The 22,854-nt window shown below is 40.2% G+C and overlaps 4 protein-coding genes across 7 annotated transcripts in view; 3 read left to right on the top strand and 1 right to left on the bottom strand.

Annotated features, from left to right (window-relative positions):
- The window catches only part of LOC139655909 (ATP-binding cassette sub-family C member 4-like), a 35,311-nt gene extending 29,618 nt beyond the window's left edge, over positions 1–5,693 (bottom strand). For all 3 annotated transcript variants that reach the window (XM_071533327.1, XM_071533335.1, XM_071533344.1), the window contains exons 1-10: positions 5,620–5,693; positions 4,588–4,698; positions 2,790–2,910; positions 2,445–2,669; positions 2,253–2,342; positions 1,978–2,141; positions 1,736–1,861; positions 1,084–1,333; positions 344–451; positions 112–201 (exon numbers count right to left, since the gene is read on the bottom strand). In XM_071533327.1, coding sequence (XP_071389428.1) covers positions 112–201; positions 344–451; positions 1,084–1,333; positions 1,736–1,861; positions 1,978–2,141; positions 2,253–2,342; positions 2,445–2,669; positions 2,790–2,910; positions 4,588–4,698; positions 5,620–5,693 — 1,359 coding nt within the window. The remainder of the gene's footprint in view (positions 1–111; positions 202–343; positions 452–1,083; positions 1,334–1,735; positions 1,862–1,977; positions 2,142–2,252; positions 2,343–2,444; positions 2,670–2,789; positions 2,911–4,587; positions 4,699–5,619) is intronic.
- A 2,869-nt stretch (positions 5,694–8,562) lies between these two features.
- LOC139656126 (claudin-10-like) lies at positions 8,563–13,408 on the top strand. 2 transcript variants are annotated; one of them, XM_071533632.1, is made up of 6 exons: positions 8,563–8,727; positions 11,156–11,375; positions 12,499–12,660; positions 12,748–12,829; positions 12,927–13,031; positions 13,252–13,408. In XM_071533632.1, the coding sequence occupies exons 1-6, from the start codon at positions 8,563–8,565 to the stop codon at positions 13,406–13,408; spliced, it is 891 nt and encodes a 296-aa protein (XP_071389733.1). The 2 variants fall into 2 exon arrangements, with proteins under 2 accessions (XP_071389733.1, XP_071389741.1); XM_071533640.1 differs by lacking the exon at positions 11,156–11,375 and having other exon boundaries at positions 8,563–8,776.
- Positions 13,409–16,710: 3,302 nt separating this feature from the next.
- Positions 16,711–18,853, top strand: LOC139656142 (claudin-10-like). Its single transcript, XM_071533650.1, has 5 exons — positions 16,711–17,052; positions 17,398–17,559; positions 17,654–17,741; positions 18,153–18,260; positions 18,348–18,853. The coding sequence occupies exons 1-5, from the start codon at positions 16,821–16,823 to the stop codon at positions 18,541–18,543; spliced, it is 786 nt and encodes a 261-aa protein (XP_071389751.1). The 5' UTR covers positions 16,711–16,820; the 3' UTR covers positions 18,544–18,853.
- Positions 18,854–19,514: 661 nt separating this feature from the next.
- LOC139656153 (claudin-10-like) lies at positions 19,515–21,324 on the top strand. The gene is made up of 5 exons (XM_071533661.1): positions 19,515–19,760; positions 19,870–20,031; positions 20,127–20,208; positions 20,335–20,442; positions 20,552–21,324. Exons 1-5 carry the CDS (start codon positions 19,529–19,531, stop codon positions 20,745–20,747), a joined length of 780 nt encoding a protein of 259 aa, XP_071389762.1. The 5' UTR covers positions 19,515–19,528; the 3' UTR covers positions 20,748–21,324.
- The last annotated feature ends 1,530 nt before the right edge of the window (positions 21,325–22,854 follow it).

Here is a 22,854-nt window from a genome sequence, read left to right as displayed (position 1 = left end):
ACGGAATCCATGTCCTATCCCAGTATAAATGGTGGTAATACAATGTGTCTAAACCATATTGCTAATAGTCATGCATGAGTTAATTAATGTACCATCAACATTAGACCTGACCTTCCCAGCTCCAACGGGTCCAATGACTGCCAGCAGCTGCTCTGACCTCACCGTGAAAGATACTTTCTGTAGAGTTGGAGCATCTAGGACCTGTAAGAAAAATAAACAGTGCATGACAGGACACACCTCCATATGTAAACACACTTGTTCAGTTATGTTGAAATGGTCTGGATCTACATTTAAGATAAAATGATAAATACATTAATCATATACTGTATATAATAATCCTCACCTTATCCCAGTAGCATAATAAATCCTGAATCTTCACCATACATTCCTTCTTATCTGCTACAGGAAGCCCTAGATGTTGAGGAACAACTTCATCCAGAAGGAGAAAATTCTGAGAAGAAAAATCACATTCACACTTTAAATATCCATAGACAGCATCGGTGGAATCAACACAAGCTGGTCATGTAGAACAGTGGTTCTCAACCTTTTCATATCAAGGACCCCTAATTTAGTCCACATTTGGGCCCCGGACCCCCATTTGATGAGAGTTTGTCTCTCAAACCCAAATCTGAGAATGTTTTTATTGTTAGATATGATTTTGTCCAGAATTCCATGACTATCTGTATTGTAGGTAGAGAGATAATAGTGAAACTATGATCAAAACAGTCATTCTTCTACATTCTCTAATTGTGTTCACTTGTAAATTAAATAATGCTGAAGTTTGGGGCACTCCGGTGTCTCAGTCCTTCCCGCAGCTACCTGAGTTTGAATCCGGCCCGCGGTCATTTGCTGCATGTCCTCCCCTCTCTCTCTCTCTCCCATACCTTCCTGTCTCTCTCTCACACTATCTCTGTCAATAAAGCATAAAATGCCTAAAATAAATCTTTAAATAATGCTGAAGTTGAGCAATTCATCAATTTGATGGGGACCCCCTGGAACCCCCTCAAGGACCCCTGGTGGTCCCCGGACCCCACGTTGAGAACCACTGATGTAGAACATGGCTTCTGTCTGTTGTGTATTTACTTTAATCCTTCGGATGCTGATGTGAGCCTCAGAGACTTTCTCTATGGCAGAAGGAAAGAAGAGGGTGATGGTGAGTCTGACTGCCCCATAGAGGGAAACAGCCACAAACACTCTGCTAGCAGACAACCTGTTCCCCGTCAGTACGTAGACACAGAGGGTGATGAAGATGATGATCTTGCCGGCCACAAAGAAAGATGTCATGTTCAGTCCGCGCAGGTAAGAGCTCTTCATGATCTTGGAGATCTCCATTCTGTAAAATGTTATCACATGTTGACAGTAAATGCAGTTTCCCGTAAGTAGTCAAACTCATTTGTGGCAGCGCACCACAAATACATTCATCAAACTGATAACAGTAAGTGGTTATTGTTATGTGTTTTTTTCGCACCTCATCAAAGGTTTCCTCATCTTTCACAGCCTGGCACTACCACACCTAAGAATTTGCAGGAAAGCACTGTACTATTTTGCACTGCCTAGTTAACACTAATGTCACCATTGCCATCATAAAATAATTAAGTTCATACAGTTTAAATTCAATAGAATTAAAATATTAAAATATTACTCTAACATGATAATTCCCATATAATGATGGTGATACACACTCACCAGAGTTTATGAAGAGGAATTGCTGAAATGTACACAAAACTTGGTCTACCTTCTGATGTCATCCACCAGTGCAGAGAAGGGCCTCTCCCACCCGTACATCTTTATAATACGGATTCCAGAGATGACTTCATTCATTGTGCGTATTCTGTCATCTGTTAAGGCTGCTGTTCCGTCCCTAAAATGGTAGAGAGAAATTACAACAATGGCACCAATGCAACACAGGACAGAAACATTTCATAAACAGAAACAGCTTTTACCCATATTTGATAAACCTGGTGTATGACCATGCACCTGAGAGTGGAGAACAAGTGGCCAAACATAGTCTGGACTGGCATCAGGATGACAAGGACAGCCATTCCCGCAAGACATGATGGGCCAATCACATACAACAACAATAATGTCACAGCTGCTGCTTGTAGAGGACCAACCCACAAGAAGTGCAAATATAAGGTTACCTGTAAGAAAAATAATAAGAGGTGCAGTGTATTGCTGAGGATCGACTTGCATCATGTAATGAACAAATCACATATAAAATATACATTTATTATGGTATATTGCTACATCACCTCATCAAATTTGTTGACATCATTGGATAATAGGTTCACAATTTGTCCTGTGGTAGTTTTTGTCAATGCTGTGCTGTTAAGACAGAGAGCCTTTGCAGAGCAAAGGTGTTAAATCAAGTTAACCTGGCAGACCCACATAACCATGCTCAACAACTTGTGTTTATATATAGAAGATGACTCATACTGACTGACCTTGCGATAGATCATGTGGCACATGGCCACGCGAATCTTCATGCCTGCTCTTTGGACGTGGTAGAAATAGAGATGGTGAAGGACAGCCAGACCGATGGTTGACAGGGAGATGCCTGCAGCATAGCCGTAGGCCTCATAGACTGCAGCCTTGTTGTTGCGGTCATAGCTCTCAAAGTACTCAAGCAGCTTTCCAAGCAGCATTGGCTGAATGATTTTGATAGCTTCCTGATGGAAAATGGAATGTAAAGCAGATATGTGGATGTGCTGCATTAAAGCAAAACTTAATCCTGAATACAGCATTGCTCCCTAGTAGGTGAATGGTTTCCTTGTGGCGCTGTACTGTACCTCCATAAAGGTGTATATTCCAATGACGGAGTATGACCTCCAATAGCACTGAATAAGAACTTTGGAAAGTTTGGGTGTGCGCAGATCTTTTGCTGCCCTCTGAACCTCCTGGTCCCAATACCTTTGAAAAGCACACAGTGAAAAGAAGGGCAATGATTATCCCCATTCAGTATTCTATTAGTAATATCACACTCAATCATACACTATTGGTGATTCTCAAGAAACCAATACATTACTGTTGAGTTGAAAACAAAGTTACAAGAAAGCGACAAATAATTTACTTTTGTATATTTTTAAGCAAAATAATCCATTACAAAAATTCTACCTCATTACTAATTACCATGTAAAGTTTAAAGTTCAATTTTAGGGCAATCCAATCACATATTTCTAATGTATTGCTTAGATGAAGGTTAAAGGAACCATCAGAAATGGCCGACCATAGCCCAAATTATTTGACTAATATCTATGCAACATATAAACATTTTTATAAAAAATGTGTGTGTAACTTTTGGTGCAGCATCAGCAAGATCTGAAATGGTGGGTATCAAAACAGGTGGATTGACATTGAATGCCCCTCGGGTAAAGAGAGGAGCCGAGTTATCAGCTGATCAAATGGAGGGGGAGGCTCCTGGTCACACCTGGTTAACCCAAAGTGTAGTGAGGGTGTGCTGGGAATGCCTGGTAGAGGACTCTGTCCAGAATGACTTTAGCTCTCACCTCTGAAAGAGCGTCTCCTGTATCCCAGGGGATGCTGGGTACACTGAATCAGAATGGACCCTGTTCAAAACCAATATCATGGAAGAGGCTGCTTGGAGCTGTGGCCAGAAGGCGGTTGGTGCCTGTCACTGTGGCAACCCCAGGCCAGAACCCACTGTGACAACCAGCAGGGAGGAGGGGTGTCAAGCTGAAGAATTAGGCCATCCTGACCTGGCTGCCACAGGGGTCACCTGACTCAGCAGAGGTACTGGCAGGCCAAAAACGCTGCCGCTGCAGTAGTTGCAGAAGCAAAAGCCCAGGTGTGGGAGGAGTTCAGAGAGGCTATGGCTTTTGAGCGGCTTGAAAGAGGTCAAAGACTCAGGAATGGAAGGCAGGACATCGCCCAGGGACAAGGAAATGCTGACCGCAACTGGGGACATTGTCGGAAGGTGGAAGGAGCACACTGAAGAACTCCTAAACCCAGCAGACGCATCCTCTGTTCAGGAGGCAGTGCTGGAGGATTCTGCAGGGTCTGCACCCATCTCTTAGCCAAAGGTCACTGGGGTAGTTAGAAAGCTCCTTGGTGGCACCAGGGTGTACGTCCTAAAATGCTAAAGGCTCTGGATATTGTTGGGGTGTTGTGATTGACACGTCTCTTCAATGACGCATGGATTTTGGGAACAGTGGCTTTTGATTGGCAAACAAGGGTGGTGGTCCTCATCTTCGAATAAAGAAGGCCGGAGGGTGTGTATCAAAGAATTCCAATTATTGAAGCATTACACTGCTCAGCCTTCCTGGGAAAGACAAGGTGCTGGAAGGAGACTCTAAAACTTGGATTCAGGGGGAACAATGCAGATTTCGTCCTGGTCACAGAACAGTGGACCAGCTTTTGACTCTCTCCCAAATAAACAACGGGTCATGGGAGTTTGCTAATCCTGTTTACATGTGTTTTTGTGGATTTAGAGAAGGCCCACAACCATGGACCATGTCACAGACCTCAGGGCTTTCTTTTTATACCACCACCAAAATGTCTATTACATGGTCTGTAAACATTCATAACTAATGTTTAAGGCAATTAATAAAGACATCAATCATTCCCTACCACTGCAGTTCCTCCCCCAGCCGTTCAGATCCATCCTCAGGGAGAACTTTATACATGTCATCTTCTTCTAACTTCTTCTTGTAGCCGGTTCTGAACAACGGATTCAGCCAACTACAAACAAAGGACAAGTGTGTTCAGCTGAAAATATTTAGGCATAATCAATCTGATGTGCCTTTAATTAGGTGACAACAACACCTACTTGACAATCAAAGCTTTCATAATTCTCTACTGTAGAATCACACCACCACCACTTCTGCTACTAGTTCTAGAGTAAGGGAAAACAGTTTTACAAAGGGGATTTTAGGGTTACCAAGGTTTAAAGGCTTGTAGTCATCCACTTCTCTGCAGTTTCAGGAAGGAAATTGAACCTGTAACACTGTTTGAAGCTAGAACTCTTTGGGCAGAGTGGCTCATACTGTCGTACTTCATTTATAATACAAAGGAGCAGAAGAAGGTTTAGTAATGGTTCACTTTGCTACCAATGGTTATATGGTTAAATGGTTATTATCTTTTGCACACACATGAGATTTCAAACACCTCATGCAAAGCAATTCAATGAGATGAAAGGACTGCTTTGTCTTTTTCTGCCAGTTACTAACGAAAAAGTAACCAAATGATAATTCATAACTTAAAGAAACTTCACAACTTACTGAAAAAGTCAAAAGGAAAATGTAGGGTTTATTTTTCAGAATTTTACCGAATGACAAGCTAGGTATCCCACATGTTTTGAATAGGCGACTTGTAAACTGCCAAAAAAAAAAGACTGATAACATTTTGTAAGTGAGTGCTCTGCATGTTTTGATTTGCAAAGATATGAGACTAGATGTTAAAACGTCTTTCCAAAGAGGGTTTAGCTGTGCCTTGTTCTCTCCTCTATGTGAGCACAGTGTGGTTTATGCATGGATGCTCGACACCTGCTATCACATTCAGGGATACTGTAGCCTGTCTTGAATGGCCACAAACTGTCACACAGGAGAACTTTCCATTCAATTAATGTCAAACACGGCTGTCACTGCAGGCTGGTTTTCTTACCAGAAGAAAATCTTGGAGAGAAGATTAGCTGTAGCCGACGGATTATCCCTCGCCTGTTTCCGCAGAGGTTCCATGCCCCTAACACTGAAAACAACCTGGAAACGACCTCTGAAGGCTATGTGGCGGAGGGATATCGATAAAGACTCAGAAGAGGCAACACTGGTAACATTTGCTGTAAACTACAGAGTCTTTCAATATCACACCTAGCGACATTCAGAAGAGGACTACTACATGGGGCGGTCTCAGCCGGCTTGGCTGTCAGCTGAGTGCTGCATGCCCCGCCTCCAGCCTGGGGATTGGCTGACACGAGTCTCCATCACTTCCCAAACTTTTTAACGTCAAGGATCCCCAAAAACATATGCAACAGACCCCGACCGTTTGATTTTGTCCCATCTGAGCAGGTTATTGTTGTTGGTTGTGGTTTTGCATGGAAATGCATAAAACTCTTTATTATAGGTGGGGAAGTAATAGTTGGGACCAGGATTGGGGTCAATCCATGAATGAAAACATCTGTTCCAATTCAGCTGAGAAACTGGAATTCGAATTGGAAGTGGATTTTGAGGAAGAAAAAAAAAAAAAAAAAACTACAGGAAACAGAATTGAAATTGAATTTGTATTTCAGGAAGTTAAATTTAGTTCAGTGAAATTCCATGTTTTTTTTCTTACCACATATCTGAGACTACACATAGTGTTATACATTATCAATACTGAATATCAGTATTGGTATATCAAAGGAACCTTTCAGGTGGTATTTGATGCATAACGTAATCGTAGTACATACATTATGATTGAATGTATTTGATTTGTTATGTCTTTTATTTGATTCATAATGTCTGATTTATAATGTTTAGCAAGTAAAAACAACCTCTCCTAGAAGTGGAATTTCATGGAAATTCCTTGGAACTCGTGACATTCCAATTCCGATTCCAACTCCAGGAACTGAACTGGAATTTACCATGCATTCTCAAGTCAGTTCATGAATGGCACCAACCTTGGTGGGTACAGTGAAATCTATGGACAAAATAGTCACCCTGATGCATTCTCTCATTGTCTAGTGAATGAATTCATATTTACTGGGGCCTCCCTCAAACCCTCTAAAGGACCCATGGATACTGCAGGGGAGGGGAGAATCCATCTGTCTCCACAAGGAACAATTAAGTCAAAAAATCTAAGTTGGGTCAGAAGTTTAAGGAAGCAATGCTTTACTCAGTGATTCAGGGAGAGCAGGTTGTGTTTATTCTGCCGTCAAGGAGAGACAGAGACAGAAAGTCACTTTCTGTTACACTGTGACAGATACAAAGATGTGAGACAGACTTATTTTAAGAGGATAGGTAGAATTTACCCAGAGTTCAACCATCTACCTGATCCTCTCAAACTGCCCTACCTGTGTGGGGAGAAAAGTCAGTGTGCAGCTTTAGTTGCTAAATTTGTAGATTGCTGTCACACTTTGAGGGAAGAGGGACACACAGTTGAATGAGAAATGTGAAGAATAATATATGAATGTATGTGAAAAGTTCTGTTTTTTAATTGGCTAAGGTGATATTTTGCTGGTTTATGTTTCCTCAGAAACACAAGTGACAAACACAGAAACAGTGATAGTCAGTAGACAGTGGAGGCACAGCAACACACACACACACACACACACAATAATACATGGGAGGGGATGGAATTATTTTTCTGTTATTTAATAATTTAATTGATGATTCATCTCTTGTTACATGCTTTGGTAATATTGTTTGTTTGTGAACTGTCATGCCAATAAAGCACCTTGAATTGAAATTGAAATTGATTCCCAAAGTGGGGTCCTTGAAAGGGTCCCAGGGTTTCCCCCAGCAGAATAAGGAATAGTTTAATTTCATAATAATTTTATTTTAAGACAGGGCAGTGAGAGAATTATTTAGGAGTGACTGGTGCTTAGCTCTCCCCACTGTTATCTTACCACCCACAGTATAAACAGTTGTTCTGAATCAAATCCAACAGAAAAAACCTCAGATGGGAGTATTTGGGACACAGTGTTGGCAAATGGGGGTACATGGCCTGATGTGTTTTGGGAACCTCTGCTTCAAGTGTTTACATTTGATGAATTGAATGTGTTTTTGTGAGATAGAAATGTGGATTTAGGCCTACCTAACTTCGAACAGTGCCAATTACTTCAGCTTATGTGATTTTCCAGGCTATTCAAATATATGGAGCAATTTTATCAAACTGTGTCATGAATGGCATATGAATAGGTTATAACTGTTGTTATAACTGTGGAGTCGCCGATCGAAATCTGCACATTTGACAAATGATCTAAAACATGAAATGTTCTGTCATATTTTTTATTTAATTAGATAGATTTTTAAGGTTAAGTAAGAACACTATGATGTCACCATATCTGTTCATTAATAGCCTTATTAAGTCTAAATATGTATTTCTGTCTTATTGTAGATGAAAATAGACCTACACTCCAGAGAACAATGAACATGACAAACAACATACATAGCAGTTATTTTAATGGTCAACTGGCAACTATTTGTCATTCCCACTTCCTAAATATTGTGGCAGAGATAGTTGAACCAGTAACTGGACTTTGTCACATTGCTTCTTGTCTTTAGGATTACTGATTACTCCTTTATTATTTTTTATGTTAATATGATACTTGACCTTACTTTCAGACTAAAACTGGAGCGCACAAAAGACAAAATAAGCTGAAAGGACCCTTTCGAAAGCTGCTTGCTCCAATTTAATAACTAACTGTCAGCTCAGGCTTCCTTTACTATTTCACTTCAGGACACCTCGGTCCATCCCCTGCCACTAAACAGAACACGGCAAGATGTCCCTTATGTAAATCATCTCAGTGAAACACATGTCCACAGTGTAATTTGCTAGGCCTGGGGCAATTTTATTTCTTTTCATTTTCTTGAATCTGCTGAAAGACTATAAAATATTTGAAAACACCAAATGTCAGGCGTGCAGATCCTGGCGTTCCTCGGTGGCCTGGCGGGGCTGGGTGCCACCATCGGTGCCACGGTGTCCAATGAGTGGAGGGCCACCAGCAGGGCTTCTTCAGTCATCACAGCAACATGGGTGCTGCAGGGTCTGTGGAACAACTGTGCTGGGAATGCCATTGGAGCCCTGCACTGCAGACCACATCATACTATCCTCAAGCTAGAAGGTAAGTTATTCAAGTAAGCTCATTTTTAGCACACACAAACTCTGTATGTTGTCACACTAGTGTTAGGCCTGAAACTGTGACGTAAACAACTTTCATGATAAATACTTAGCTACCAAGATTTGAAGATTGGAAGATCTATTTTGGAAAAGAATCTTTACCTGAGGTTCATCATTAAATATCTCAAAAATATAGAGTACACAGTCTGTCAATGTGTTATTATTTTGTCAGCAAAGGACTTGGGCTATCTACCTCTTTTAAAAATATCCTGATTTGTTTTCATTTTGTGCAATCTCTGATTTCATAAGACTCTCACTTTTTCAAATAGTGGATATCTAATTTTGGAAAATACTCTTCCGTTAAAGCTATATCTGCTTTCATATTATTATCATTATCTCTTACTGTTAAATTTGTTGATTTCATCAACATCATATAGAAAGTATCCAAATTAGTTTCCCTACTGGATCGTCACTGGTGCTAGCTGATATGTAATGCTCCTCTCCAAAAGACATGGGCTCTAAACTATGTAGAATCTTATAAGTTGTTTTATGGAAGTCCATTCCTCACACGTGTTGGTAAAGCAAATAATTTAATCATCATTTTACAGGTAGACAATAGGTGCCTTTCATATTTTTTAGATGGCTTTCTTTGTTTTTGTCAGATAAGGTTTATAATCACTTGTCAAGCAGTAATGCCAGGAGTTGTTCTTCTTTTCATTATTCACCTATGAATATAGATCAAAAATGACTGTAGCTTGACAACAGATTCTTCTCACTATTTGGTTTCACAATATTGTTTCAAATTTGGTGGAACCATAACATATACCTTCACACTGAAAAAAATCTGAACATTTGATGATATTTGTTTGTGTTCCAGGTGATGGTACAGATGTTAGCTGTGGCAAATGTGTAATCCTTTGAAGGAAATATCAAACTGAGTGTGTCTGAGTCACAGAAAGTCCTGGCTAGGCCAAGTAGAGGAGAACAACACAAGTTACTGCCTGGCTAAAGCAAATCAGGACATTTTGTGAAACCCTTGTTAAAATCTGCATTTCAGCTGTATTTGATGTTTTGTAATGAAGGTATAAGTGATATTTTCATTATTGTCATTATTGTTATTTTCATTAATAAAAACATTAGATATGCAGAAGTATTGTATGTAACTAATTCCCAGTGTAACTGTCTTTACCCATGATTGACCCCTTGGTTAACTCAGTATATTTTATCAGTTGATTGGTTGTGTACAATTGGTCGTTGCCTTGACTTGCCTCCTGCCCTTTTTTTTTTTTTTTTTTTTTTAAACAGATCTCACTAAAGCGTTTTTGTTGTTGTTGACATTAGGTATTGCTTTGATTACCAATACCAAACTCATTGTGACAAGAACATTATATTTATCTAGAAATTCCCCATGAAATGCCCCTTTTTCATGAGTTAATTGGTTTACAGTTAGTATTTTATTCAACCCAATTATGTAAAAAGTGTGCAATAGAGTACTGCTTTGAGATTATCAGCTCCATCTAACGGTGGCATTACTGTGACAGTTCATAGATATGTACAACCACAAGATGGGGCTCTAACTCAATTTATAATGATTTAATGATTTCCCTGTCTTGGGTGTGTTTCCTATCTTGTTTACTTCCTTCTGATAATATCAGTTTGTGATGTCATGAAAATGGTTCTTCATCTCTAACTTTATTAACACATTTCCCAACAATGTGGCAGAAAATGTTCTCAGACAATGTCCCCGCTTGTTACTGAGACATCAGACACGTTTGAGTGACATGATGTTAATAAGTTATCTGTATCAGGCTATTTTAGGTCTGTAAGGAGGTTCCAGGTCACACACACCCTTGTTGTGTGTTAATCATAGGTGACAGTCCCAGTGAGGAAGTTGTCTTCTCCTAAACACATGCATCCTCTCTTGAACGTCTTTGTTCTGTATGCGTGGCCTCCCATCTGAATTTTCTAGATTCACACATAAACACAGAAACATGAATCACATGTGCACATATACATGGGTGTGCACACACACACACACACAGCAACACACAGAGGCACACGCATGCGCATATAGTTGCTTCCACTTATTCAAAACCTCATAAGTGATGTCATCATGACACTTTCTACATCCATGACTTCTGATCCCCCCTGCCTGCTGCAGTCCCTGTCATAGTGAGTCAGAGTGACGTGTATTGGGTGAAGGGGTGGAGGAAGCGATATAGACCATTTTGGGCCAAACCCCTCCCCACGGAATATAACAGTCCACAACACATTAACTATCAATCCCAGCCTATCCATTTAACTTACCAGTGTGGAGCTGGGATACCTTTCCAACAAGCCTGTCTGGCCAGGGAACCATTCATTATTGAGTCTTCTGTGCAACATGAGTAACATGGTGACAGAGATCTTGGCCTTTATTTTGACCATTTCGGGTTGGGTGCTCGTATCTTCCACCTTGCCGACGGACTACTGGAAGGTGTCTTCACTTGATGGGACGGTCATCACCACAGCCACCATATGGTCCAATTTGTGGAAGGCCTGTGCCACTGATTCAACAGGAGTAACCAACTGCAAAGACTTTCCCTCGATGCTGGCATTGGATGGTCAGCGCTTTTGGTTTTTTTTTCTTGTTTTCAAAAATGCCTGGAAACTGTTTTTCTAACTTTGACGGGACCTAAATCTTTCTAGTTGACTTAAAAAAATTTGCTTTGTTAAAAGGCTGAGTTGAATCATTTGTTCAACCATGTTGATTTTTTTTGTCTTTCTTTTGTGTAGAATGAGTCACAATTCAAGAGCGCATGACTAATGTCAGAATTGACTTGTTGTAAACCATGCTTCATCCTGGCTACTTTTTATATGTAGACCTCTATGGCATAGATATATATCACTGTTGTCCTGTGAAAACCCTCTAACTCCCTTCTTGGTGATTTTCATGTTTTCACTTGAAGGATTAGATTTTTTTTAGTTTTTCTGTGGGTTGAGAAAATTCTACCACCCTTGGTCTTATGAAACCCTTTCAAACCCCCATTTGATAAACTCAAAATGCATGGAATCAAGGCTGTTTTTCTTTTCCTAAAAAACATTTTGGATAATACTGGACAGGGACAATATATGAGGTGTTACCACATAGATATTCTGTATATGTATGGTGTAGACTAGCATTGGTTCATCCTCAGTGTCCTAGTCCCTGTTGAGAGTTTGACAATCCACCACAACTTTACCTCTCCCTCTCTAAACTTTTTGTTAGAGAATTGAACTTGAAGCTCATTACTGGTCAGGACTTGCTGTGGCTAATAGATATGTTAAAGCTTGATGCAAGTGCTCTCCCAGGGATAATTCATTTACCTCCAAATATGTAAATGTTTAGCCTTAGTTCTCGGGACTTGAAGGCTATAAATGAGATTTACTGGGAGCCGCAGGCTGTTTCTACCATGGTTGACTAGTTTCAGGGGTTAACCACCAAGGTAATATTTGCCTCTAAATCACATTTTTCATGCCAACACTGTCACCACCATACCATGAAGAACTTGAAAACAATTATGGTTACTGCTGACAAATTGTCCTTCATGCTTAAGTGTAAATTTGTCACCTGCATGGTTATTGACCTTGTGCAAGTGACAAGGATGTGAAGATTGTGAGAGTAAAGGAAATGCAAAATCACATACTGAAGGAACGTAGCACATTTGTCACTGCCTATAAATTGACCTCTGTATTTTGTTCTTGCAGGTTACATCCAGGCTTGCAGGGGATTGATGATTGCAGCTGTCTGTCTGGGTTTCTTTGGTGCCATATTTTCCCTTGTCGGGATGAAATGCACCAAAATTGGAGGAACTGACAAAAACAAAGCCAGGATTGCCTGCTTCGCTGGTGTGACTTTCATTCTTAGTGGTACGTATAGTGTAACGCTCATCTGTCATCGGCGTAATAGCATTTTCTACTGATCTAATGTGAGGGTCTTTTTCTTCTTCCACTTAGGCCTCTGCTCACTTTCCGCATGCTCCCTCTATGCACACCGGATAACAACAGAGTTTTTCGACCCCATGTTTGTGGCACAGAAGTGAGAAACGTGTTTGACCTGTAGAGCCAGACTGTCTCAACATGACTCACCGGATGAAGTAATGTTGGTATTAATTGACTTGTTGTGCTGTCTGCAGGTACGAGCTGGGAGCCGCTCTGTTTATCGGCTGGGCAGGTTCCATCCTCTGCATTCTGGGAGGCGGCATGCTCTGCTTCTCCATTGCAGATACTTTTACCAAAAGGTTTGTATGAGTCATATACTTCACAAATCAAACCTCCCTACTGCAGCTATATTTGAGCAATGTGCGTGTTGTTCCATATTTCTGTGGTGTGGAACTATCACATTATGCAGTAGATAGGAGTTATTCTAAATAGGCCAACATTGAAAATTATGTATCAGTTTTGTTGATTCATGTAGGCTTTTGATTTGTGAAGATGGATCTATATTCTGTCTCCTCACAGCCATAGTCAGGCAGGCTATATCTACAAAGGTGCTGCCTCCCATTCTCATATCTCTTCCCACCCAAGAGGGCATGCCAAGTCTATAAACCAGAGGCCTCCTCCAGAGTACAGCAGCTCCTCCAGAACGCAGCACTTTGATAAGAATGCATATGTGTGAAGGAACATAAAACGCTTTCTGTCAGAGACGCTGATACGTCTTAAACATGTATGTGCAAAGGATATCCTGTATGAAACTTGAGGTTTCGGCCTAACAATGACAGGATTGTGCTCACCAGCAACTACATTTAAAACATTTTATATGTTTATTCCTGCAGTAAGAAAAGGTAAAAGGTGTATGATACACTTTACTGTCTGATCTTGGGATCCTGGGGACATTTGTTTTATTTATAAGAGGTATTTTTCTAAATGTTGCAACCATCTTCTGTATTTCACAATCCTAGATATTACTGTACATCGAATGTTAGGATTATATATGTCTTATAGGTAAACAACAATGTGCTCAATTAATGTGAAACACCTAAAAAAATCAAAGGCATTTGGTAAAAAATGTATGCTTTATAAAATAGTTTTTTTATAGATGTGTATGGCAATAAAGTGTGTAATATTTGATAAGACATTTGCTTTGTTGTTTGTATCTTTAACACCAAGCCGCCAGCCGATGCTGTTAATCTGTAATGACAGTATTTAAAACGATGTCTAACACAGATGATCTTGTTTTCCATGACATAAAGATTAACTAAGATTCTGCAATATGCAAACTCGAGGAAGGTCAAAAAAGGCGCTGCACTTCATCAGTGTACCTCTCTGTAGGTAATGTGTGAAATGTGTGTATAGTGAATGATGAGCAGCCTTTGGTGCCTTTTATAAATAGGGTGTGAATAGAAAAAAAAAGGCAAGCGTTAACTTGCAGCAGATTCTATTTTGTGTGCCATTATTTTGTCTGAAGATGACGTAACGTTCCTTGGACCCCCCACCTCTCGGTATACACCCACACACTTTAACTTAACATACTAGCCTGTTCACAAACAATACAGATGTAAACCTTTTACAGGTTCAAAGTAATCTGAAACTCAGATTTAGCTATTATAAACTGCCATTCCTTCTATCTAGAGCTCGCTCATTCAATTTGAGATTGATAACATTTGTCCAACCCCAAGGCAAGCTTTAGTTCCTAGTTTTAGGTGGTGGGGCTTCCCTTTGTTTACATTTGGATTGCAGGTTGTGGCTTTAAGGAGGCGAGGTGATAGGTGGTGAGAATAAAGGACCAAATAAAACAGTTAAATGTTGAAATTTATTGAAAAGATTTGACTGTCTGTACCTAATCCCCCTGCCCCACCAGTATATAATTAGTGCTCTGCATCTTAGCTGGATGATACTCACTGAATGCACTGCTCATAAACACACAAGCAAGAGGTGGCAGTTTAATAATTGTGATTGGGGCCTCACTCAGACACACACACACGCACACACACACAGCTTAATCCTTACCATGGTAAGGTATCCTCCCCTGGGCGCTGGTAAAGCTGTGCTTGGACCACGGCAAGAGGCTCTCTTTGGGAACCACGGCCCTCATTTCAGAGCAGTAGCTACTGGATGCTTGATGGCCGTGTTTGGAGACTTTCTCTTTATTATTTTTTTTCTAGTTAATTTTGATAGTTTGGATCAGGTGGCGTGGCGGCTAGCAAACGCGGTTCATTGAAGAGCTGGTTGGTACAAAGAGGCGCCATTCGCGTCCCACTGAAGCCAACCTACCTCCCGCTGAAGCTAGCCTAATAAAACTAGCTTCACCAGCTACTTTTCCATGATTTTACCCAAGATCATTTATCTTAATTTATTTTATTTTATATTATCTTTTCTAATGTAGGCCCTTGTGCCTGTCTGCTGCAGCAGTACCGTTAAGCCAGGTGGTATTAGTCAGTAGTGGCAAGCAACAACACTGCTGCTGCTGCTACTACTACAGCTGCTGATAGTTCCAGTAGTTCTCATTACAGATATCTGAAATATTTTAAAGTAGCATTTTGGCTAGTCATAATGTAATGAGAGATATTGTAAATTAGCATTTACGCATTTAGCATTAAGCATCATTACATTACGACCAACTGAAAAGCTAATTTAAGATAGCTCTAATTACATTATGACCTGTCAAATACTAATTTAAGATATCTTTTTTTTACATTATGACCTGCCAAAATGCTAATTTAAGATATCTTTTTTTACATTATGAACTGTCAAAATGCTAATTTAAGATATCTTTTTTTACATTATGACTAGTCAAAATGCTAGAAGTATCAAACAAGGCAGAGTCCAGTTTGGGATGAGGTTGACAGTTAAATGTTGAAATTTATTGAAAAGGTTTTACTGTCTGTACCTAGACTCCCCTGCCCCACCAGTATATAATTCGTGCTCTGCATCTTAGCTGGATGATACTCACTAAATGCACTGCTCATAAACATACAAGCAAGAGGTGGCAGTTTAATAATTGTGATTGGGTCCTCCTCTGCATCAAATGTCATTAGAGGCTGTGACTTGGGCCCCTACAATCATAAACTGTGGCCTACAGGCCCCGCCTTGACTGCACATTTCAATTGAAATCTGTGAAATGTAAAATGCATTGAACATGGACACGGTACTTAGAATATTTTGGGGCCCCTGGTGGTCTGGGGCCATGGGGCATGTGCCCTGCATGCCCAATCAGTGATACAGGCATGAGTGTGTTCCTCTGGCGGGTCAGGAGAGGGCAGCAGTTTGTATTATATTGTTTGTATTATATTCTCTTGTGGTGAAATACTGTGGGACTCTGTGGGAATTTTGGGGGATTTTATCCCAATAATATGTTGGTGTACACTACCAGTCAAAAGTTTGGGCACACCTGATTGAATGTACTGTTTTGATCTAAAGGCTTATGCTTAAATGCTTGAAATTTGTTTTTTTTTAGACAAATATAAATAGTGAAGTTGATGCCTATGTATGAATTTCTTTCCAAAGCTTTTGCCTTTCCATCAAGGCAAAGGGCAGCTACCACTTACTCTAAAATATAAGATAGTTTTGATTTGTTTAACAATTTTTTGGTCGCTGCAAATTCTGTTTGTGTTATTTTATAGTTTTGATGTCTTTTCTATTATTCTAAAATGTGAAAAATAGTAAAAATAAAGAAAAATGTGTGTGTCCAAACTTCTGAAGGAGACAAAAATGATTAAACAATTCAAGGTGTTATTACATATTAAATGTGCTTGTTGCTGCGTAATGGAAAATTGGTGCAAACATTCATTTCAAGGAAAAGACAGCTAGAAGTGGTGCAGGATATCTTAAGTGGGCACCACACTCCTGAGAGTTTACAGTAAACATCTTCCACAGTGACACACAGCCCACATCAACACTAATGGCACAAGGCGCAAACACACCTTGTCGTCCTGTCCTCCTGACAGACCCACTGCCTCCCACTGAAATGAAACAAGAGGCGTCATTGTCCCGCTCACCACTGGGCAGAAGTCAAGTGTGAGTGTGTGCTGTCTGTCCTGCTCAGTAGAAACCACATTAGCCGGTCTCCTTTGTCTTTCCTGATTTCAAAAATGAGGAAACGTCTGATCCAAGTGTTTGGATTCCTGATTTCCACACTGGGATGGCTGTTTGTGCTGTGCACCATGGCCATGGACTACTGGAGGATCACCCAGTTAGGAGGACAAGGAGGTTCCTTCATTATCAAGGTGGCCTGGTACTGGTCCAACCTGTGGAAGGACTGCTTCACCGACTCCACAGCAGTAACTAACTGTAGAGACTTCCCAGTGCTCTGGACTGTCACCCGTAAGTGTGATACACCTCAGGAATGATGTTGTGCAAATTCTGCCTCTGTTAATCTTACACTTTGCATGAATATAGATACTGGATGGAAAGCAGTAGAGCATGGCATGGCTAGGGTTAGGTGTTCAGTTGCTTAAAGTGTGTGTACTCATGGGTACTATAAGGGCCTTTGCATAAAAGTATCCACCAAATAGCATGTAGATTTCACTGTCATTCTGGCATCTCATTCATACTTAGAGAAAATCTGTCCAAGAAGTGGAATTTCTTCAACTGAATCTTTTCTTGGGCATTTGTTACCACATATCAGCTTAGTTAACATGATATGAACTTTGTTTCTGTTTCTCACAGCGTATGTCCAGGGAGTGCGAGGCCTGCTAATGTGCGGGTTAACTCTTGGGTTCTTTGGTGCAACATTCTGTTTCGTTGGGATGGAGTGCACTTATATTGGCGGAGCAGATAAAACCAAGGACAAACTGCTCCTCGTCGGAGCCGTGTTTCATTTTGTTGGAGGTGAGTACAGAACACATACAGTGCTAGTCTCTGTAAATCACAGAAATGTTTTGCCCTCACCGTGTCTTGGTATCACCGAAACCTCTTCACACAGGTTTGTCAGACATTGCTGCCTACTGCTTATACATCAACAGGGTCGCCAGGACAACCTTTGCTGCCAGTTTACAACCAGGAGTCTTACGGTACAGCATGTTTTTTTTGTCATCGATCTGTATCACTATTATGGCAAAACTCCAAAAATCCCCACTTCACTTGGCTATATTTACTGCATTGTAAAGCTCTATTGATGCCACAGTACAATATGGAACAAAGACTACACCTTTACTGTACGTATAATGCATCAGGACAAAATTGGGTTGATTTTACTTACTTTTAAAATGTATTTTCAAGTTTTTGTTTATTTTTCAAAATTTGAAACAAAAAACAAATAATTGGAAGCAGCTTCTCATTCAGCACATACAGCAGGACATTTGCCTTATATAATATAAAAAGGCAATATCCATAGGCATTACAACTTTATGTCGGCATTAACTATGATCATGTACACATTTGTCAGATAAATCAAATTTTACTTACTTTTGTCCTAATTCCAGGTATGACATAGGAACTCCCATATTTCTGGGACTGGTGGGATGTTTTTTCATCCTTTTGGGGGCCGTGCTTTACGCTGTGACAGTCTACAGAGTAATCTTGCCTGAAAGGTAATAAATCATCCATCTGCACCCTTTTCCCTGTGGCTGCGGTGGTCATATTGCATTATTAACTTTGGCTATGTTCCTGTCTTGCAGTAGAGTGGTGTACGCCTATGGAACACGAACGTACATGGACCCTCGCTCCGCTGGAAGAACTCTGTACACCGGATACTACAGACCGTCCAAACAGTATGGGTCTTACATGGGCTCAGGGCGGTCCAACAGCTCCAAGATCTCAAAGCTCTCACAGACAACACCAGAGAAAATGTCAGAAAGAGATGCATTTGTGTAGTAGAAATCTAATAAACCAGTGATTAACATAGCTCATAGATAGGATGAGTGTGTGGTGGAAAATGGGGACAATAGGATTTTTTTTCATACCTTTAGCTGTCTCTTGAATGCATCTCATGTACAATTGTAAATTATTTGATGTTTTCATGCTCTTGTCATTTTCGGTTTGGCAAAATAGAAGGTCATATATCGGATATATTTTGTTTACTTTTCGTTTGTTACCTTTCTGTATACAGTAATTATGATTTATCGTGAACATGTATAGTTTTTGAAGACTGTCACTGAAATATCTGTGAATTAATATAATTGATAAATATTACTTTGTATGTACAACGACCATCGTGAGTTTCTTTCCATATTATGTAGTATATTACTTGATGATAACACTCAGAAATATCTTCAGCATTGTTGCATTAATCAATCCTTATTTCAAACCTCAAACATAACCATGAAAATAAATGCTTCAACACACCAGATGGTGTGTTTTAACACACCATCTGAAATAAGAGGCCAAGAGCTATGCCAATATATCGTCAATGGACCAAGAGGAAAATGGTACACAAAACTAAATTCATGCTGGTAGGCTCTTGGGTATCGTACCAATAACAAACATGTGCTGAGAGTGACCTTCACACAACAAAACACAGAGTCACAGTCCAAAGCAAAAGTTGTGATGATGCACACAAACCGGATTCTGTCTTCTGCCCTATGTGTGCACATGTTTGTGTGGTGTGTGTGTGTACGTGTGGGTGTGGGTGTGAGTGTGAGTGTGTCGCAGTGTCTGAGGTGGGACAGTGGGTGGACAGAGCTGTGAGCCATCTCTCTCATCTCTCTCTCTCTCTCTCTCTCTCTCTCTCTCTCTCTCTCTCTCTCCCTCCTCTCAGGTTTCCACAGTTTTGGCTTGAGAAGGAAGCACCGGTTGCACTTGTGCCATTGCTCTGCTTTGTCTTTCTCTCTGTGTCTAGCAGCTCGACAGCGAGGCAGGCATGAATTACAGAACTGTGGTGATGTACATGGAGATCGGCTGCTTTGTCGTCTGTGTGTCCGGGTGGATCCTGGTCTGTTCCACCATGCCCACAGAGATCTGGACCTGGTCTGAAGTGGACAGCATTGTTCTGACCACTTCAAACTACTTCTCCAACCTGTGGAAGGATTGTATATCGGATTCAACAGGAGTGTCTGACTGCAAGGGAATTCCATCAATGCTTGCACTGAACTGTAAGTGAAAATGTCACCATACGGCAAAAGCAATCGTAGTTCCTGGCATCTTGTAGGTAACTTTAAGCGCTGAGCATTTCTTTCTCTTGTTGTTGTCACTCTTGGACAGGGGACATTCACATGTGCCGTGCTCTCATCATCACCTCTATTATCCTGGGTTTCTTTGGATCAATTCTAGTCTTAGTGGGAATGAAGTGCACTAAGGTTGGAGGATCAGAGATTGCTAATGCAAGAGTAACTTTTGCTGGAGGGATGAACTACCTTATCTCAGGTAAAGCTTTTCACTATGAGCTATTTATAAGGAAAATCACACTGCAATGTTTATTTAAGATGATCCTTAAAATAAACATGTGCCTGTTGCCTTAGGGCTGTGTTCTATGATTGCTTTCTCCTACTATGGAAACAAAATCAGAGCGGAATTTCAAGACCCTAACTTCAGAGCTCAAAAGTACGTAAAATTTATAAGTGTCATGAGTGAAGTGTACAACAAACCGTTTCATGCATCAAAGTGTGTCATGCATTTCTATGATGCAAACACAATGTACTTATGTATTACTCTTGTATTCATTCTCAGGTTTGAAATAGGTGTTGGTGTGTTTATTGGCTGGGGTGGCTCCACCCTTCTTGTTGTTGGCGGTCTTATTTACAGCAGCTTTGCAGGGAAGGAAGGGTGCCAGTCAAGGTACTGCTGTGATTTTTTGTTCTGTAGGATTATCCCAGTTTTCTATTATTTACCCACAGAATACAAAAACACCCAATACATAATATATGTCTCATATTCAACCTCACAGCTCAAAGAGAAAAGGAGTCCCTGCCTACCGGCTGCCTGACGCCTACGCAGCTGTTCCAGCCAAACAGACCTACATGTCTTCAGCTCGCACAGAGAGTACAGAGAGCAGAAATTCCCGGAGCAGCAGCGGCAGCAGAGCCAGCAGTGTGTCTGGGATCAGCAGGAGCAGCAAGACATCTACTAACGCTTATGTGTGACCTATATCCAAAGCTGGAAAACAACTAATTACTGTGTTTTACTGTGCTTCAGCAGAAATTTGGGTGGCATTATTTTTAGAATGCTTTTCAAAGTCTGTACTCCTAGTTCTGAACAAGTTTTATTCTTAGACATATAGTGCATGTACAATAAGATGTCTCATTTACAGTAAAACACAGGCTTTCTGGGCTTAATCTCTCATAGTGGATACTAGCTTTGTTGAAATCAAAAGAGATCATCCCTATGGTTGATAAAAATCCATCAAATAATTTATAAGGACAACACCAAAATGTATGACTAGTTCATTAGCTTTTGGGAGACAGATTTCCAACGACGAAAGAAACTAAGTTCTTGAATACTGTTTGAAAGCCACTCTTGTACCTGTGAATAATTGGAGGAACAGTGGATCTGCTTCTATGTGGATAAAATATTTAAGTCCTTTATTTTGATTTTTTTTTATCTCTGCCTATACTAGAACTTGCAAGTAATTATGCCAATTATGTACAAAGTGTGTTTTGAACATTTGAAATAAAACAAAACTTTGATATTGCTTGATAACAGTGAATGCATGAGCCATTGCAAAAATAACCTTGCTTTTGTGTCTAATATCTATTTGTCAAGTCACGGTAATGAGACCAAAACTGTGTGCCAAGCATCTTCTCTTCACCATCTGTCCTTGAATCTGCTATATTAGTATTTTTGTGGCAGCATCTTTGCAAGCCCACAAAGCAAGAGAGGAGTGGTTTCCAGTGGGGACCAGGAATCCTTGAGGGGTTTCCAGGGGTCCCCAACAAAATAAAGAATAGATTATTTTCACTGTCATTTTATTTACTGGAAATTAGCACAGTGAGAGAATGTCTAAGATGACTATTTTGTTCACTGGTTTCACTGTACCCAATGTTACATCCCTACCGACAGTACCAAGTCTAATAACAAAAATACTCTCATGGGGTTTCGTGGAGCAAGATCTTATCAAGTAGGGTAATGCAGGGGTTCTCAAATGTTTGAATATCACGTCCCTCTAACAGATTTTCATTAGACCACAGAACATCATTTGATTAGACACCATCTAAGGAGATTTATGTTGTAAGATATGACTTGGTATAGAATTATATAACTGTCTGTACTGTAGGTATGAGTAAGTCATCCTTATACATTCTCCCATTGTGCTAACTTCCAGGGAGTGAAATAATAGTGAAATCAAACTATTCCTCATTTTGCTGAGGAGCCCCTGAAACTCCCTCAGGGGCCGCTGGTGGTCTCTGGAGCCCAACCACTGTCCTGATGTGTATCTATTGGGGTCCTTACATGAGATGATTTGGGAACCACTGCACCCTCTGACACAAGCTGACTTTTTTTGTTTTTTGTTTTTTTATTGAAGCATCAAAAGAACACTTTGTCAATATTGTTTTAGAGGATACCGAGAACAGAGAACATTTAAAACAGAACATACAAATACAAGAAAAAGACTACCACCGCTAGCCTACTACTACTAGTTCTACTACTACTACCACTATTAAAAATATCATTAGAAATAAAAAAAATAAGTAAAGGCAAAACTATATAAAAAAGGACGGTTTTAAGGGGTTCTGAGCAATATTTTGTTATAGTAGTCTAACAGTATCTGTTTTTAGTGAGTTCAGTAAGTTGTTTAACTTCAGTTTAAAATTTGGCCTTCAGATAGCCTATAGATTTAAAACAATTTTATATAATAAGAAAATGTATAACTAGCTCAGCAGCTTTATCATCACTTTCCTACTAGCAAGTTAGCCTATGTCTTTCAAAGCAAACACTGAGATGTTTAAAAAAAAAATATGCACACTGAAATCCCTCCAGAAAGCAATAAGAATATTACAATCATAAAACACGTGTTGAATAGTCTCCTGACACACACACACACACACACACACACACACACACACACACACACACACACACACACACACACACACACACACACACACACACACACACACACACACACACACACACACGTCCAATATCTTCAATAGGACATGCTGACTTTGTGCTGCCGTGGCTCCTCTCTGTTGAACCAGTCGAGGTGGGCGGAGTTACCCAACAATTCAGCCAATCACTGCCACCCACGAC

This window comes from Centroberyx affinis, unplaced genomic scaffold (genome assembly GCF_046629955.1).
Source record: "Centroberyx affinis isolate AG114_WGS23_722 - 3 ecotype Tasmania unplaced genomic scaffold, CSIRO-AGI_Caff_v1 ptg000166l_1, whole genome shotgun sequence".
NCBI classification, from domain to species: domain Eukaryota; kingdom Metazoa; phylum Chordata; class Actinopteri; order Beryciformes; family Berycidae; genus Centroberyx; species Centroberyx affinis.
The sequence above is the reverse complement of the archived record's forward strand: the minus strand, read 5'-3'. Positions and strand labels throughout refer to the sequence as shown.